Genomic DNA, 15938 nt, shown 5'->3' with positions numbered 1-15938 from the left:
AAAAAAAAATATATATATATATATATATATATATATATATATATATATATATATTTTTTTTTTAAATAAAAGTTACTTACTACAGCTATAATAATGATTTAACATAAGAAAATAGAAAAACTGACCACATGATTTATATATGACAGACAAAATCTCAAAGGAATGTGATTGGTTTTACAATATACTCTGAAACTTATTCCATAGGTAAAGTTAGACTTTACAGCCAAGTGTGAAAAAAGATTAACAATTAAATATTTGGTTATTTGGTTAATTTTAAAGCCTTTAAAGTATAAGGGTTTTGTGTGCAGCCTGGATAGTGGAGAAGTTCTTGGCCCTGTTGCCTTGCAGCAAGAAGGTCCTGGGTTTAAATCCCGGCCTGGGATCTTACTGCATGGTGTTTGCATGTTCTCCATACTCCAGCTTCCTACGACAGTTTTTGGACTGTGGGAGGAGAGTGTGTCTTTTGGAAATGTACACATGCTTGTCCATCTCTTGGGACCCTGTGTACCTTCGCCCAATGACCACTGGAGAAAGGCTTCAGCTCCCCCAGCAGCCTTAAGGTGCCAATCCAGTGCAGACATGTATAGATGGATGCGCTACCTTGCTGATGTTGTAGGCATTACACTTGGCTTGGAGGAACTCTGGAGCATCAGGAGGCAAAGAGTACTTTTGATGGATTTCCTCCAGACCTCTCTTGTAGAACAGCTGTGTGGATAAAAGGCCGTAAGAACTCGCACAAACATAAAGTAACAGACTAAAAAAAAGCCAAAATAATTCAGAGTTCACTGGGCGGTGGACTCACATCACTCCTCTGAAGCTGGTTGACTTTAGACTGCAGCATGATGGGATGGTCTTCTATGGCTGTGAATGGAATCGTGTCTGGAGGCTGTCGGTATTTTTTCTACAAGGACAAAAGGAGGTGTAAAATAAAGACATTAAATCTTTCTCCAGGTAACAGATATGATTGTTTTAGCAGGAACACTGCTTCTCACTCGTACCTCGTTGAGAATCTCAGTAGCTTTCTTTGCCTTTTCTACATCCATGGAGCCGTACGGGATCCATGGGGTTCCTTTGACGTAGTTGTTGTACTCAGCTTTATACTCATTCTTTGATGGAAAAAATAAACATAAGGACGTCAGCGAAAAGAAATATCTACACATTGGAACATAAACAAAATGTGAACCAGCTTGTAAAATCTTGTCTGCTTACATCACTCTGGATGGCGTTGGCTTTCTTGGCCGTGTCCAGCAGCACGCTGTCGTAAGGCAGGAAGTAGTTGGGGTTGATCTTCCTGTAGCCCGCCATGCTGGCGATTGCCTGGGACTTCTTGGCCAGGGTGACTGATATCATATCCAGTGGTGTGTGGTACTTGGTCTTGATTTTTTCATAGTTCTTCTTATATTCGCGCTGTGGATAAATCGGTGAGATTTGGTTTGAGTATTCGTTTTTCTTTTCTCGCCAATAATGAACTCGATTTGATTGATTTGACCCTGACAACTCACATCACTTTGGATTTTGGCAACATGAACCGAGTGCAAGATCTTGGGGTCGTCATTAATGCTGAGGGCTCCAACCATGTGTCCCCTGTTCTTCTCGTACTCCTTTTTGTACTTAACCTGCAGGGACAAAGCAGAAGCACGGCAATAAAATGATAATAAAAAAAATTATAATAAAACTGAAAACAACAACGCAGACATTTATGAGGGCAGGCACTTACGTCGCTGGCAATGTTTGTGTGAGCACGGGCGGCCAGGATTGGGATGGCGTCACCCTTGATTTCAAACTTCTTTGCTTTGGTTTTCTCCCAGTCGTACTTATAGCAGCTCTGCAACGACAATAAGCGGCCGCTAACGAATCCGAACACTCAATCGGTTTAAAAAGCGATTCGGTTTTAGAGACGGATTTGAATTTTACTCACCTCGCTCAGGTTGTAGGCGTTAACTCTGGACTGGATGAAGAAGGGGTAGTCTGGGGGGAGCGTGTACTTGAACTTTGTTTTCTCAAACTTTTCCTTGTAGTTCAACTGCGAGAGAAAAAGCATTCGATTAAAACCCTCTGTTCTGTTTGGACCAATCGTCCTACGGTTTCCCGTCAGTAGAGGGCAGCAGTATGCTGACTTCGGCTTCTCCGGCTCCTTCCTCCTTGCCAAGGCCCTATCTGATGACAGATTTTATTCTGGGCCAAGTGAATGCTTGTTTCTATTTATACTGCAGAGAAACGGCTCTCCAGTTTCCATGGAGCCCATAGAAAGACATCTGGGCTACACGGATGATTGGATACAGTTAACGGCGATCCGCTTTAGCAGGAGAGTTTGATCTGAGGCCCCAGCAGATGACTTGAAAACATTTGGTCGCTAATTAAACAGTAAATAAATGTTTTTAAACCACCTTGCAGGTTACATCTCAGTAAATTTGAATATCCATCTCGATAAGAGATGGATTAAATTTACATTTTGATAATAACCTGTGGCCAGCTAATAAACACACCTTTGATAAAAGCCCCAAATTTCTGTATTTTTTCATTACTTTGTTACTGGTCTAATGTTACATTCTAAACATTAATGTAATCTAAATAATGTGTTTCACTTGGTAAATTGAGTGACATAAATAAGTGAACTTTTAAATAATATTCACATTTATTTAGATGGACCTGTATGTGAAGAGGAGATCGCAACACTGTCCAGGTGGAAGTTTAAATATAATTATTATGCCTTTTAATGTCTTGTTAATTCTGAGACTTTGTTGATCCATCTGAAACATAGTCGGCCCCTTAACATGTAATACAAACAGAAGTTAGACGCACAAGTCTATTTTTTGCGTATTTACTTAAAGTGGCCAAACCTAAATATGTAGGCTGAAATATATATTAATATCAGGTTGAATGTGGCTTGGAAAGTTGCACGTCGACCACTCATTTTTGATTACTGAGCACGATGGGGTAGCAAAGTCAGCATTTTCGAACCTGACTGAAATTTGCAGCTGCCAACATGGACAAACAAAATGGCTTCTATGAGAATATTTTATGGCTAAATGTGACAAAGATGCAGCTGTTTGGCTACAATTTAAAGAAATATGTTCAAAGTAAACAATCACTTTGACTGCCAAAGAAAACGGTCACTATCAAGAACGGTAGCTGCTGAGGGTTTGTACTGGCGCCTCGCACAAAGAAGGAAATTCTGCAGCTTCACTTCTAATCGACAACTAGATGGTTAAAACTTGGACTAGGCTTCAAAGAGGTGCTTATGCCAGAAACCAACCAGTTAAAATGTGGTCATACATCTGCTGCGCAATGCTAGATGCTTGTTAATGATCACAAGCATCTAGCTTGTGATCATTAAATATCGGGTACCGATTGTACCCGATATTTATGTACAATCGGGTTGTACATAAATATTCAAGCCTTTATTTATCAATTTTATCCTGGTTTTTAACAGACATGATGGTTCACCCGTTTGTGGTTTTAAAAAAGCTACTTAAAATGCTATGCTGTACAAATGCCTCACTAAAAACCGTCTCTGCTTTGATATGAGACTGAAATGGTTTCAAATGTCACATACGTCACTTAGCTGCTTGGCGTTGATGCTGGCTTGGACGAGGACTGGCGAATCCACCACTTGTGTAAACTTCACTTTGTCGGGATGTTGCCGGTAGGTTTTCTGAAAACCACCGAAGAAGAAAACGTGTCATGCGTACAACTATAGATATAGACGGAAAGGAATCTTAATGAGAGCTTGAACGTACTTTACTGGAGAAAACTACTTACGTCACTGCACTGCTGAAGCTTCTTCGTAGCCTCGTACTCAGGTGTGACCGTTTGAGGGAAGAAGCATCTCGTTTTTATGTCTTCATATTCCGCTTTATATAATTGCTGGGGTGGGGGGAAATATGCAATTAGAAATTGTTGCTTTGAACGAGACAAAAAAAAAAAATCTTAGCTCAACATAATGATTTCGAGTGTAAAACTCTCCGTTCACACACATACCTCGTTCTTAAATTCCTCAACTTTCTGGCAGTGAACCATGTAGAGGTCTTCATAGCTGCCGATATAATGTCCCTTTACCTCTTTGTCATACTTCTCTTTGTAATGTATCTAGAATGTTACAGTGGACAAATTAATGTATTAAAGAGAAAAAGAGGAATGCTTATTTGATAAACCACCAGGTTCTTACATCAGAGAACTTTTTAAGCACTGAGTCCATCTGAAACTTTGGTGTGTCACAGTAGTTGATGCTGAAACCCCTGGACTTCTCATAGCTGGCCTTATATACTTTCTGTTAAAGGAACGAGAAAAAGAAGACAAAAAACAGCGTTAAATATTGAACAAAAATATGAAAAAAATATGTATATAAAATGGCAACATACATAATTAAAAGATAAGTTAATGTGATTCAGAAACTGGTTAGAAAATAAACTACCTGACTGTTTCAGTGACTTATAAGAGAAAATAACAGTAAATATCAAAAATTTTGCAACATTTTAAACACAAAAGAAAACAAGCACTGGACTATATTTACGATAAAACAAATAAGAAACTGAATAGGACCCACATCACTAAGGATGGTGCCGGCGTATCTGAGCTGTCTCAGGAGCGGATTCTCTGTAGCGGGGAGTGTATTGTAGTCACACTGGGATTTTGTCTTTTCAAACTCTTTCTTGTATTGGACCTAAAAGTAGGAACAGAGACATGTGAGAGAAAACAGACAAGCAGTGAGGGTCACTTACGCTGCTGATAACGTTGACCAGTTAAACTGAAACTAGCTAAGGCACAGAAAGGTTTTAAACAGCATATAAAATATCCTTCTTTCCATTCTTTCAGGGTCAAGTCGTTCTAATGAGAAGTGTCAGAGTGATTTGAGTTTTCTCTGGTCGGCATTGAGCAAAGTACTATCCCCTCCCCCACATATTGCAGAACACTTTTACCTCGTTTAAAAGAAAGATAAATTCAGCTCCCTGAAAACATTTCAACAGTCATAGAGTGTAAACTAAAATGGTGCCAATTATTGCTGTTTATAAACTACAGTTGGCAAACCCTACCAGAGCAGATAGCATGACTAACCAGATAAAATCATATTACTGTATTAAAAACATCACAACAAACAATATAATACTATTCTACGAAATTTACTGGATATTTTTTCTTGTTTTTGATCAGGCCAATGTACAAGATAAAAAAAATAACAGAATCATCAGCTACCATGATTGTAACTACTAATTTATGTGGTTTATTCGTTACTAACATTAATGATAATTGCTACTTTACTGTCTGAAATAAAATCTAGTTAAATCTTGTTTTAAAATTTGGGTTTTACTCAAGTCCATTACTAATTGAAGCAGAAAATGCTGCTTTAATGACATTTCAATCACCGCCACCTTTCTAAAACGATGGTCTAAATCATTTTTTTGCCAAAAGTAACTTTTTTTTTTGCATAATTAATCCTTTTAGCAAAAAATGACTCCGGCTATTATTTTAGGAAGGTGACGATATGCAACATGTTCACATTACCAGTGAACAAGCAGAAAGCTGCTTATTCATCTCTCAAAAGCTGAAAACAGTTGAAATGTTGGTCCTGTGGCAGGCTGTAACTGCGGTGAATCGGCTTGTGAGAATTTCTGCATCAGATTGGACTCGGCTGACTCACGCAGTGCTCTGACGGAGAGCTCAACTCAACTCGCTGTCGAGTCTTCCACAAATACAGGAAAAACAATCAGACGCCTTCCTCTGAGCTTACCGCACTAGCAGCAATGCGAGCCTTCTTGCATGCGTCGTACACGGGCGTGTCTGTTTGCATGAAGTAGATTTGGTCTTTGATATTCTCAAACTCTTGAGTGTATTTTCTCTGGAAAATGAAGTTGCACAACAATAAGACACAAGGGAACAAAAGCAGAAATAATGACATTCATCACAGCACTCACGTCGCTGAGATTATCCATTGCCATCCTGGCGATGGCGATGTCAAAGTAAGGCGTCTCACACCACTGACCCCTGACGTTTTTATTGTAGTCTTCCTTGTATTTAAGCTGTTGGGGGGAGGGGGGGGACAAGGAATCAGAGTTAATTGTTGCTCTAGAGTAACAATGATGGATCTATAACAGTGTCGCGACCCGTTCATGTGTTTAATAAAAACACAGGAGGAATCAGAAGAATTTCTGAAGCTATTGTTAGCCTGTCCCTTGCAGCTCAGTGAGGACAGTAATGCTAAAGAGCAGGTGGCCGGTTATTCCTAGCAGCAGCTCAGGGTTGGATGATGTCTGTGTTTCTATAACGGCGCATAACTGCGGACGATTTTATCCGGTTTTGTAGTTGTACAAGTCTTGCACGTAATGCCGAATTGAAAGAAAAATAATAATTTCACCAGTGATTCGTGTTGACTTAGGTATCGATTAATGCCACACATATCAACACCTACACAAATAGTGATTTTTTTCCCCCACATCTAGAGTGGTAAATTGAACTTTTCTTAATGTATGAACTCATTGGATCTCTACATGGTAATAAAACAGTCATTACATATCGTACAGAAAGCCTTTCGCTGTCTCTTTAAATTTGTTATTTGTACACTGTAAATATATTCTCTCTGTCTGGTTAATGCATGCACAGGCATAGCTGAACCTGAGATGAAAGAAGGGATTAATTCATCAACGCTCCTGCCTTTATTATCATTTCCTTAATGGTAGAACGTGATTGGACGGAGTTGTGCTTACGTCACTGCGCTGATGAGCGACTCTCTTGGCCAGCTCCACCTCTGGAGGATCGGGCAAGGACGTGTACTTGGCTTTGCGCTCATCGTGTCCCTTCTTATATTTAATCTGTGGGAGGAAATTTATTAAGAGGGGTTTCATTTAAAGGAATTATTAAAGTTCAATGTTTTTCAAACAAAAGAAAATGATTGAGAAAGATGGATGAAAAATTTAGATTTGTAATCCATTTCATTTGTACATAAATGCTAAACAAAAAAAACATGCTATGATGAAAATTTCAATTTTTGTGTTTGAGGAATTTCGATACAATAAATTTAATGTTCTAAATGTTCATATTAAAACATTAAAAACTTCCACTAATATTAGCCAGAAATCTCCACGTAACATTTGACATCATATTATATCCACACTGTGCTCCGTTCTGGATATAAAATAGAAACCTATTATAAAGCACTGTGTACATTCACCCAATCAAACGTAAGACGGGGTTCAGTCGCTTCCACAAGGACAACTGATGGGAACGTTGGGGTAAGACGAGGCCAAATTGATATTTTAATATATTTTTTTTATTTGCAGCTTTTGTATTTTAACTTAATTTATTCCCTGAGGTTTGATAATTCAACCTAATTCGGCTTACATCACTGAGGACCTCCTGAGCCTTAGCCACCCTGCGCAACTCAGGGCTGTCGCTGTAAGGGTAGTACATGGTCTTCTCCTCGTCCCAGGCTTCTGTGTAAAGTTTCTGGAAACAAAAAGTCATTTTTAATTACAGAAATAGCAAAACTATATATATATTTAAAAAAGAAAAACATACAAGCAAACAGTAACTCTTGAATTCCTGACTGAATTTACCTTGCTATAGTTAGCGGCGTTCTTCACAGCCAGAACCAGCTCAGGAGCGTCGGGAGGCAGCAGGTACTTGTCCTTCATCTCATCCCACTTCTGTCTGTACAGAACCTGAAGCAACATTATCAGAGGTCAGTACCAACATTTGATATCCTGCTAATCTGTTTCAAAATGTCTACACGCCGACGTAAGGTTGAGGTTGCTCACCTTGCTGATCAGATCTGACACATGCTTGACGTGGACCACCTCTCTGGCGTCACCGCCGTACAAGCTGGTTGTCCGAGCCTTGTTTCCCTCCATGCGGTATTTCACCTGTCAGCAACAGGCTTTCGTGACTTATTTTGGTGAATATTTCAATTTTTTTATTATTTCTTTTGTTAGAAATCCAAAACAGCAGTCTTTTTGTTCCTTTAGAGTGCGCGACAGGTACTAGTGATACCTCACTAAGCTGCTCCTGGGCCTTCCTGATGCGAATCAGTTCAGGGGTGTCAGGGGTGAAAGCGGGAGGCTGCCCTCTGGACAGCTCATAAGCTTGGCGGTATTTATTCTGCCGAGGATACAGAATGAAATCGTCCAGTTTGAAGAAGCAAACAAAAGCAAAATACCAATATAGTTATATCATAAACAAGCTGGTAAAAGTCACGAGCGCCTTACGTGGCTGTACTGATCCAGCATCTTCTGGCTGTGGGCCAGATAGGGAGTCATAAACTTGGAAGTATCGACCTTAGCCTTCCTTCTGACTTTCCTGGTGGGCAAGCCAGACTGCACACGGGAAGAGCAAAAACATTCATTTATTTATCCTCGCAAACAGAGCTGCCGGGAAATGAAAGCGCTCTTTCACACCAAATGAAGCAAAAGGTGGAGATAAACCGATGGAGGAATCCACCGGGGCGAGGTGAGGCTAGCATCCTTCCAAGCTAACAAGCTGTGCTAGCTTGTTAGTTTAGCCATTACCCTATTTACTTACCTTCACTAAAAAAAAAAAAAGAAAAGAAATTCTCACAAAGACTTTATTTAGCATCAGTTATTCCAACATGGATGCCAGTTTGTGTCATTTTAATTAATATGGAAGAAAATCATGCAGGGTGAAGATATAATAACGAGTGTTAAGAGAACACAAAACATTCCTTTAGCCGGTGAGTATGAGTCGCGTGGGGTTTGATAGGAGTTTGCAAAAATGTAGAGACATTTGTTTATTTTGATTTATACAAATTGCAGGAAGTCTCAAAAATAAACTCCCTACTGGTATCCGTCATGTGTTAATGGTTTTAGCTTGAAATGGAGACAAGAAGCATGCGACGAGTCGTCAGGTAGTAATCACAAAAGAATAACAGCTTGATTAAAAAGACCAAAATAAATAAATAAAAGGATGAATTTCTACACATATGAGTTTGGAAAAAATAAAAATAAAGGTCAGATCTGTTGTTTTTTTTCACTACATATTTGTGAATCTTTTGCTTCTCCCTTTTTGTCCATCTTCTTTGCATACTTTTAGTGTGAAGTACACAGAATGCACTGCATCATTAGGTCTGTGGGAGTTTCTTATTCTGCTGGTTGTAGTGTGAAGCCAAACAACATAAACCGCCCTCCATGTTGTTGGGAAGTGAAGAAGTGAGTCCAAGCCTTGTTACTCACAGCGTTAGTTGTTATGAAGAAAAGGCCAAGATTAGGTAAGTAGCCATTTTCTGGCGTAAACAGATCGACACAAATGTCTGATTTGACTTCTGTGTTTGATTGTCTTTCCTCTTTTGTAGAGCAGTACTGTGATAAATCACTCTCACGGGAAAAGAGGAAATCATAACCGAATGCCTCCTGATGAAAATTTTAAAAAGTCAAATTTATGTGAGAAGCGCTTCAGTTTAAACCATTTTAAAGGAAGCGGTGGGGATCCTGAGTAACCGAGGCAACGTTTGATTCTGTAGTAAACAATATGACTGAATGAATGAACCCGATTTAAAGGCTGGATCTGTAAGCATTTAATGTTTGTGGTTATGCTAAAGCGTTAAAACATCAAATTTATTTTGAGGCTTTAACAAGAGATACCGATAAATGAAAGAGCGTCCTGTGTGTACACAATTTCTGCATCCATCTAAAAAGTAACCAAAACCCATAAACAATTAAAAAAAATAAATAAAAGTAGTATCTAATGATACAAATCATCTTTACAAGTAACATACAAACCCAGCAAGGTTAACACATGCTTGACCAAATTTGACCTTCTGTTTTTGTTCCATTCAGGCATGCAGACAAGCTTTTCCTGCCCTGCTTGAGCTGTTGCACCTTGGGAGGAGGTGTTTTACCTGAGAGGACTTAGAGTGCTCCTCAGAGTACGTCGTTGTTGTTGTTGTAATCTGCTCAACATATTACAAACGAAGGACAGACTTTTGGATTCCTCACCAAAACAAGTAACGGGAGAAACAGCAGATCACTTTGTGTGGATTGAGGTTGATTTTTCCCACAGCTCTGGTGTTAAACAACGACTGACACTGGTGTTTTTTTTGTTTGTTTTTTTTTTGTTCTTGAATGCCCTGGAGGATATTATCTGTAGGGGGAATAGCAGGAGATTCTCATCCTGGAAATGCTACAGATGAATAAGAACCCCCGCGGCTGCAAATAAGCTGTGATGTCACTGAGCAGCAATCGACCTGAGCCTCTATTAAGCAGAGGACTAAATGCGTTAATATTGTCTGTGCTATTTAAGCCGTGCTGCTCCCCGTCTTTGATCCCTGAAATAGATTTAGAAACACCAGATGAGAATATTTCTATTTATTTCATTGACCGTTGCCTTTGTTGACCAGTTGCTACAGCAGAGGCAGCAGCCTGCTTAATCCACATTACAGGGTAATAAATATATTTATTCTTCCACACATTTACATTTGAGCTACAGTTCATTTGAGTGCTTTAAAGAAATGAATATCTAACTTGTTTTCAATTGAATTAGCTTAGCTGTAGGTAAGACCTTTGCATTAAGTTGGTTTGATGCAACAAATTGTTGCTTTTGATGGTAAATATAACAGAAAAAACCTTAAGCTTAAGGGGCGACTATGTCTTTAAAACCTGGGAATCTTTTTTTTTTTTTTTAATGATGATTTTAGTTATCTAGAAACTCCAGAGTGTTTTCTGTAAAAACAATCATCTGTGTAAATTATGTTCTTTATTAGTAATTAGACAAATTGTAAAAAATATGTAAGAAATAAAGAAAATCCTTGGCCAGATGTGTAAAACACACAACATTCCTCCTCAAATATTGGCTATTTGAAAGAAAGACATTGTGTTTTGAATGTGAAGCACATTTTTGGAGCGCCTTAACCCTAAACTTAGTACAAATTAATCTGATTTAATCTACAGATCAAAACGGCTTCAATAAGTTTGAAGTTTTTATTATTATTTTCCTGTTTTGTGACTCTGCTTATGACTTTATCTTCAACGAAATCCTTCAAATTGACCATAAGTTGAATCGGACAACCAGAGCTGAGAGAAATAACATCTCAATCGTTTTAATCAACATTTGTAAAAGGCTTAAATATCCAAATCTATCAGACAGGGGAGAACCATAGGCATGGATGAACTCAGACTTTTTTTTTTGTTCCTCAGTGCGTTCATCCCGACTAAGCACAACTTTCACAACAGTAAAGTTAACATGTTGAAGAAGTGCATTGGAGCGTGATTTATAGCTCGTCTCGTTTTGCTGCCCTCGCTCTCTCTCCCTTTACGTCTCCATCTCCTCAACTTCTAAATTTGTCTAAACGCCACTCAGAGATCTCTGCTCTCCGTTTTTTTTTTCCCCAGGTCAAAGCAATTTAATGACATTTCTAAGCAATAAAGAAAATAGAAATAAAAGAAACAACAACAAATGACTGAGCAAACTAAGACATAAATTGAATCTTGGCACTTATGCCAAAAATAAAATAAAAAGTTACTCTGTAGTTTCTAAAGTAAGCTACGTATTTTTCATCATGTCTCCCGACAGCACTATGTTTCTCCCCATTCTGTAGATTAGACAACAGCCGTCCCACGTCCTGCGCAAGACAATGCAACTTTTCTCCACAGTATAGATGAAAGTACTAGTGAAATCAGAGCGTATCGATTTTGCACCTGTCCGTGTGTCCCACCTCCCAAATGATTTGCGTCTTTGCAGCGAAAGACAGCAAATCCGTTTGTTGATGTGTTATATGGGAGTCAAACTGACTGAATGAACAGTGTTTTTGCCCGAGTCGTTTGGGCTCCCCTATAAGACATCAGCAGTACTGTGAATGTAGAATACAAGGTTAACCATAACCCCGTTTCCATTGGAAATTCAGGATTAATTGTTAGCCTTCTGCTTTCACTCTTCCATCAACCACTGTCACGGAGACAACAAACACAACATGAAATGCACTGGTATGAGACATGTTGTAGCTACAGGCCTCATTCGCATAACCTGGAGAAAGCACACTAATTCACATTTAAACAAGTAATAAAAAACAAATAAATGCCTTTCAGTATTTACAGATTCAAATGCATGTATTTAAAATCTATGGCTATTGCTGGTTGTTGCTCATGTCGTGCAGCCAAAATATCCACAATTTAGCAAGGAAATAAGCTTCACTTAAGATGTTAATGCTCCAAAACTGTTGTCTGTTTATAAAGGAAACTGCATGGCAGCAGGTATGGACACATGGTACACATGAAAATTGCATCTCTAAGTATAACAGTCTAGGTAATCTGGTTGAATCTACAGATCCAGCAAATGATCCACGTGCTTTAATTCAGTAAAAAGGTGAAAAACAATTGGCAATACAGAAAAGAGTCTTGCATGCCAGTTTGTTTTTCTTTTGCTGAGAGGTGAGAAGACATCCACTTACCACCCCCATGATTTCTTCATCTTCCTCATCTCCAAACTCGTCATATTCGTCACCAGTGTCTGCCATTTTGGCAAGTTTTAAAAGCTCTGTACAAAACAGAGACGATACTTTCAGGCATTCACGGTTTTAACAAGGACAAGAAATATTAATCAGCCCGTTATTCTGGAACATACAACACTCTGCATGTCCCTTACTAACAATAATAAAAATAATACTTAAAAAAAATCACTCATGCAAAACTGTTAAACATTCCTCTCTCATCTTAGTTTTTGGGGAAAACAAAAAAAAAAGAAAAACGCTAGCAGTAAAGTTCTACAGTATTTCCATAGTAAGGAAGCTTCACTTGCCATTCACAAGGGCCTCAGTCTGATTCCAACTCTGTGATTTGCCACACACCTAAATAAAATGACAAAACGTGTGAAACGTCTCAACAGTAGTGTTTATCAGCACATTCACATCAGGACAGGAAGGTTCAGAAGCTAATTCTGTGTTTTTGGACCCCCCAGCCGACCCCCATCCTTCTGCCCCTTGACATGCCACAACACAGCTGAGGGAACGGTGCCTCCTGGCTGAAGGTTGGCGACAGCTGCCTAACGGTGCTTCTGCTATTTGACATGTAAGCTAATGCCAGAGCCTGATTGGCTGACTGTGTTTAGCAAATGGAGATGCAATGCCTTCTGAGGCTGCAGGTTAAATATAGGGCGGCATATTAACTACCTTTTTTAGCGTCTGATTGCCAGATCTCGAGATTTAACTTAAATCTTATCTGTAAAACTAGGAACCATGTGTACCAAAGCCGACGTAGAAGGGGGAAAAAAAGAAGAAAAAGAGGCTTCAGCTTGGTTTTAAAAGAGATCAAAGTGGTGAATGCTGCTGGGATTTCAGGTAAATCCAAAGCTGCGTCTGGCCCTGATGTTCCTTCACTTCCTCAAGTTCTTGCTTGTTCCTTCAAAACGTACGAAAGAGCTCTTGCTTCTTAATCCACAGTCAACTCCTTTGGGATTCCAAAGGCCAGTGGGGAAAAAGAAACGGAGACAGTCCAAGCTGATGGAAAGCCATGCAGGTGGTATAAAAAAAAAGTGGGATTTTGTAGATTTATCCTTTCCTTTGCTTACCAGTTATGCTTAAGTTTATTGGTCTCCCAAAGCCGCCAAAGCCTTCCCAACCTCCCTCCAGAGAAACGCTGGGCGACAGCACACAGCTGCACTTTCTATCCAGGTTATCATGTGGCTGACGCAGCCAATCAGAGGCCCGACCTCTCGGGTTTCAAAATCTAAATATACCTAAGTGATCATTTCAGAAAGGAGCACCTGTCGAGACGAACGCATCAGCGGTACAGTTAACGAGGGAGGCCAGAGGGAGCATGAGCTGTCAAGTCTCAAAAACACAATAGGGTCCCAGTGTGAATGTTTTTTTTTATTTTTTATTTTTTTAACTTCTGTTATTTTCTTTGAAAAGTTCTCCTGAAGCTGAACAAGCTTGGGTAAATGTATGCCTCTGAGTGGAGAGGGCGAACATCAGGGGCCAGGCTGTTATCTGATGAGGTCGCCCATCAGCTGACCCAGAGCTGGCTGCATCCTGTCAATAATCAGGTCAACAAAGTCAGAACTTGGCAAACTTTTTTTTTCAAGTTTTTAAAAGTTACATATATATATATTTTTAAAAGCTAATCTACTGCACAAGTACATAACCTTATCCTCTCGATGGAATTTTCCTTCTTCTTGCTGGGGTACAATTATGCATTTTTCAGGCACATAATCTCATTTTATAGCAAAGGAAATTTGACACCTTGAATCTGGGCCTCTGTCTCTTTAAAAACTCACACTGTTTCTGAAACTCAGCCTTCATGTAGTCGTCACAACATGGCTCCTCTATTAACCCTTTAACCACGTTTTTACCGGCGTTGCTCTGAGAAGTAGCTCATATAACGAGCTCAGCTGTTGCTCAGTTTGCTAATTGCTGCTGGCTAGTCTGAAGGAGCAGAGTGGAGGGGATATCTAGGAGGTGGAAGCTCAAAAGCCTGGAAACCACACCTCTGAAGAGCTGTGCCTCGAAGACGGAGCTAGGTCTGCCCAGGTGTTTTGCACAGCTGGATGGTTGCCGTGGGAGATTAAAAGGATTCATAAAAGACTCATGGGGTTGTGTGCCCACACTCTTAGATTTGTGATCATTTGTGACAAAGAGCATTAACACTTTGAATACAAGAACAATTTGTTCCTTTTTAGTTTGCTTTATTTTGAAAGGTGCGAATCTACCACTGGATTGAGTTTAAACTATGGGAAATTTCTAGAAAGCATAAAACTCATTTGTATCTCAGCTACGGCTTTTCTGGGTGTTTCTAGGTCTTACTGTGTCAGAGCGAGTTGGTGTCCGGTTTCCACAGACACCAACTCGCCAAGTCACTCTGTGATTAGAAATGACAGGATGGTTACAAGGAAGAAGTTGCCAAAATCTGCATTTAGGACAATAACTGTAACGTTTCTAACAAATGGCATGGTGACAAATTCATCTGACTACATTCCTACGTTTATCTTGTCACCACACACAGAGGACGGTTAAAAAAAAAATCTCCAGAACTCGCTGGAAGAGTCTGCAGGAAAGAGAGAGTCATCTTGAGGTCAGAGAGTGTCCATAATTATTTATGTACACGTTTAATAACTGTGGGTTTTGCTGTTTGTAGAGCATGCATTATAATTAGAGATTTAGTTTTGCTTTTATCATATATGATGAAAAGACTGCGACAGACTGGCGACCTGTCCAGGGTGACCCCGCCTCTCGCCCGGAACGTCAGCTGGAGAGGCACCAGCACCTCCTGACCCCACTGAGGGACAAGGGTGTAAAGGGGATCGATGGATGGACAGACGGACGGACGGACAGAGACGGACAGACGGATAATGAAAAGAGAAAAACTAATATGCTGTGTTTGAGAGCCTTGTTTTAATTAAATATCTGTAGAGAACTGCTAAAACAGCTGTGAAAGAAAATATGATGTTCACTTTTTTTATTAGATCACAAATTATATGTTGTTTTTTTTTTCATTTTTGTTGAATATAAAATATAAGAATTACCATCAATTTTCTCTTGTATAATAAAATGTTGATATTTTTCTTCATTGAGGAACCTGATAAGCAAAACAAACGTTTTCTCTTTTTAACCTAAAAAACTGAGACTTTTTCCTAGCATACGTATTTTTTATTATTGTTTTTTCATGTCAGGGGAAAAAATAGATACGGTATATAAGACTTGGCAGATCTGGACAAATTTATTCAGTGGAGCTGAAGTCAAATTGACCCTATAGAGTGTAAATGTTAATGACTCTTATTGTTTGGGTTTTTTGTGTGCCTTAAGGATTCTGGGGATTTAAATAACGTAAGAAACTGGATTTAAAGTAGAAATCATCTGGTCTTTACCATAGAATTGACATAATGTGTAGATTTTCTTTCTTTTTTTTTCTTTTTTCTTTTTACCAAAACTGCATTTAAAAATAATGTGCTTCTTATTTCTGGCATGACTATATACTCACTCTTTGTCCCAAGAAGAAAAAGAAGGT

General features: G+C 39.2%; 1 protein-coding gene across 1 annotated transcript in view; it reads right to left on the bottom strand.

The window, feature by feature from the left end:
- Positions 1–13603, bottom strand: part of neb (nebulin) — a gene marked incomplete at its 3' end in the record, with an annotated part of 35663 nt that extends 22060 nt beyond the window's left edge. The window contains exons 1-24 of the mRNA XM_015014938.1: positions 13504–13603; positions 12736–12784; positions 12389–12474; positions 9845–9895; positions 8199–8306; positions 7984–8091; positions 7752–7856; positions 7551–7655; positions 7336–7440; positions 6702–6806; positions 5913–6017; positions 5729–5836; positions 4547–4663; positions 4169–4270; positions 3982–4089; positions 3763–3867; positions 3557–3655; positions 1919–2023; positions 1718–1825; positions 1503–1616; positions 1210–1407; positions 999–1106; positions 803–901; positions 601–705 (exon numbers count right to left, since the gene is read on the bottom strand). Of these exons, the coding sequence (XP_014870424.1) occupies positions 601–705; positions 803–901; positions 999–1106; positions 1210–1407; positions 1503–1616; positions 1718–1825; positions 1919–2023; positions 3557–3655; positions 3763–3867; positions 3982–4089; positions 4169–4270; positions 4547–4663; positions 5729–5836; positions 5913–6017; positions 6702–6806; positions 7336–7440; positions 7551–7655; positions 7752–7856; positions 7984–8091; positions 8199–8306; positions 9845–9895; positions 12389–12454 (2334 nt within the window). The remainder of the gene's footprint in view (positions 1–600; positions 706–802; positions 902–998; positions 1107–1209; positions 1408–1502; positions 1617–1717; positions 1826–1918; positions 2024–3556; positions 3656–3762; positions 3868–3981; positions 4090–4168; positions 4271–4546; positions 4664–5728; positions 5837–5912; positions 6018–6701; positions 6807–7335; positions 7441–7550; positions 7656–7751; positions 7857–7983; positions 8092–8198; positions 8307–9844; positions 9896–12388; positions 12475–12735; positions 12785–13503) is intronic.
- Positions 13604–15938: the final 2335 nt, after the last annotated feature.

Source organism: Poecilia latipinna, unplaced genomic scaffold, assembly GCF_001443285.1.
Source record: "Poecilia latipinna isolate Pla-1442-1.1 unplaced genomic scaffold, P_latipinna-1.0 Scaffold1865, whole genome shotgun sequence".
NCBI classification, from domain to species: domain Eukaryota; kingdom Metazoa; phylum Chordata; class Actinopteri; order Cyprinodontiformes; family Poeciliidae; genus Poecilia; species Poecilia latipinna.
Note: the sequence above shows the minus strand (reverse complement) of the source record. Positions and strands in the feature narration are given on the sequence as shown.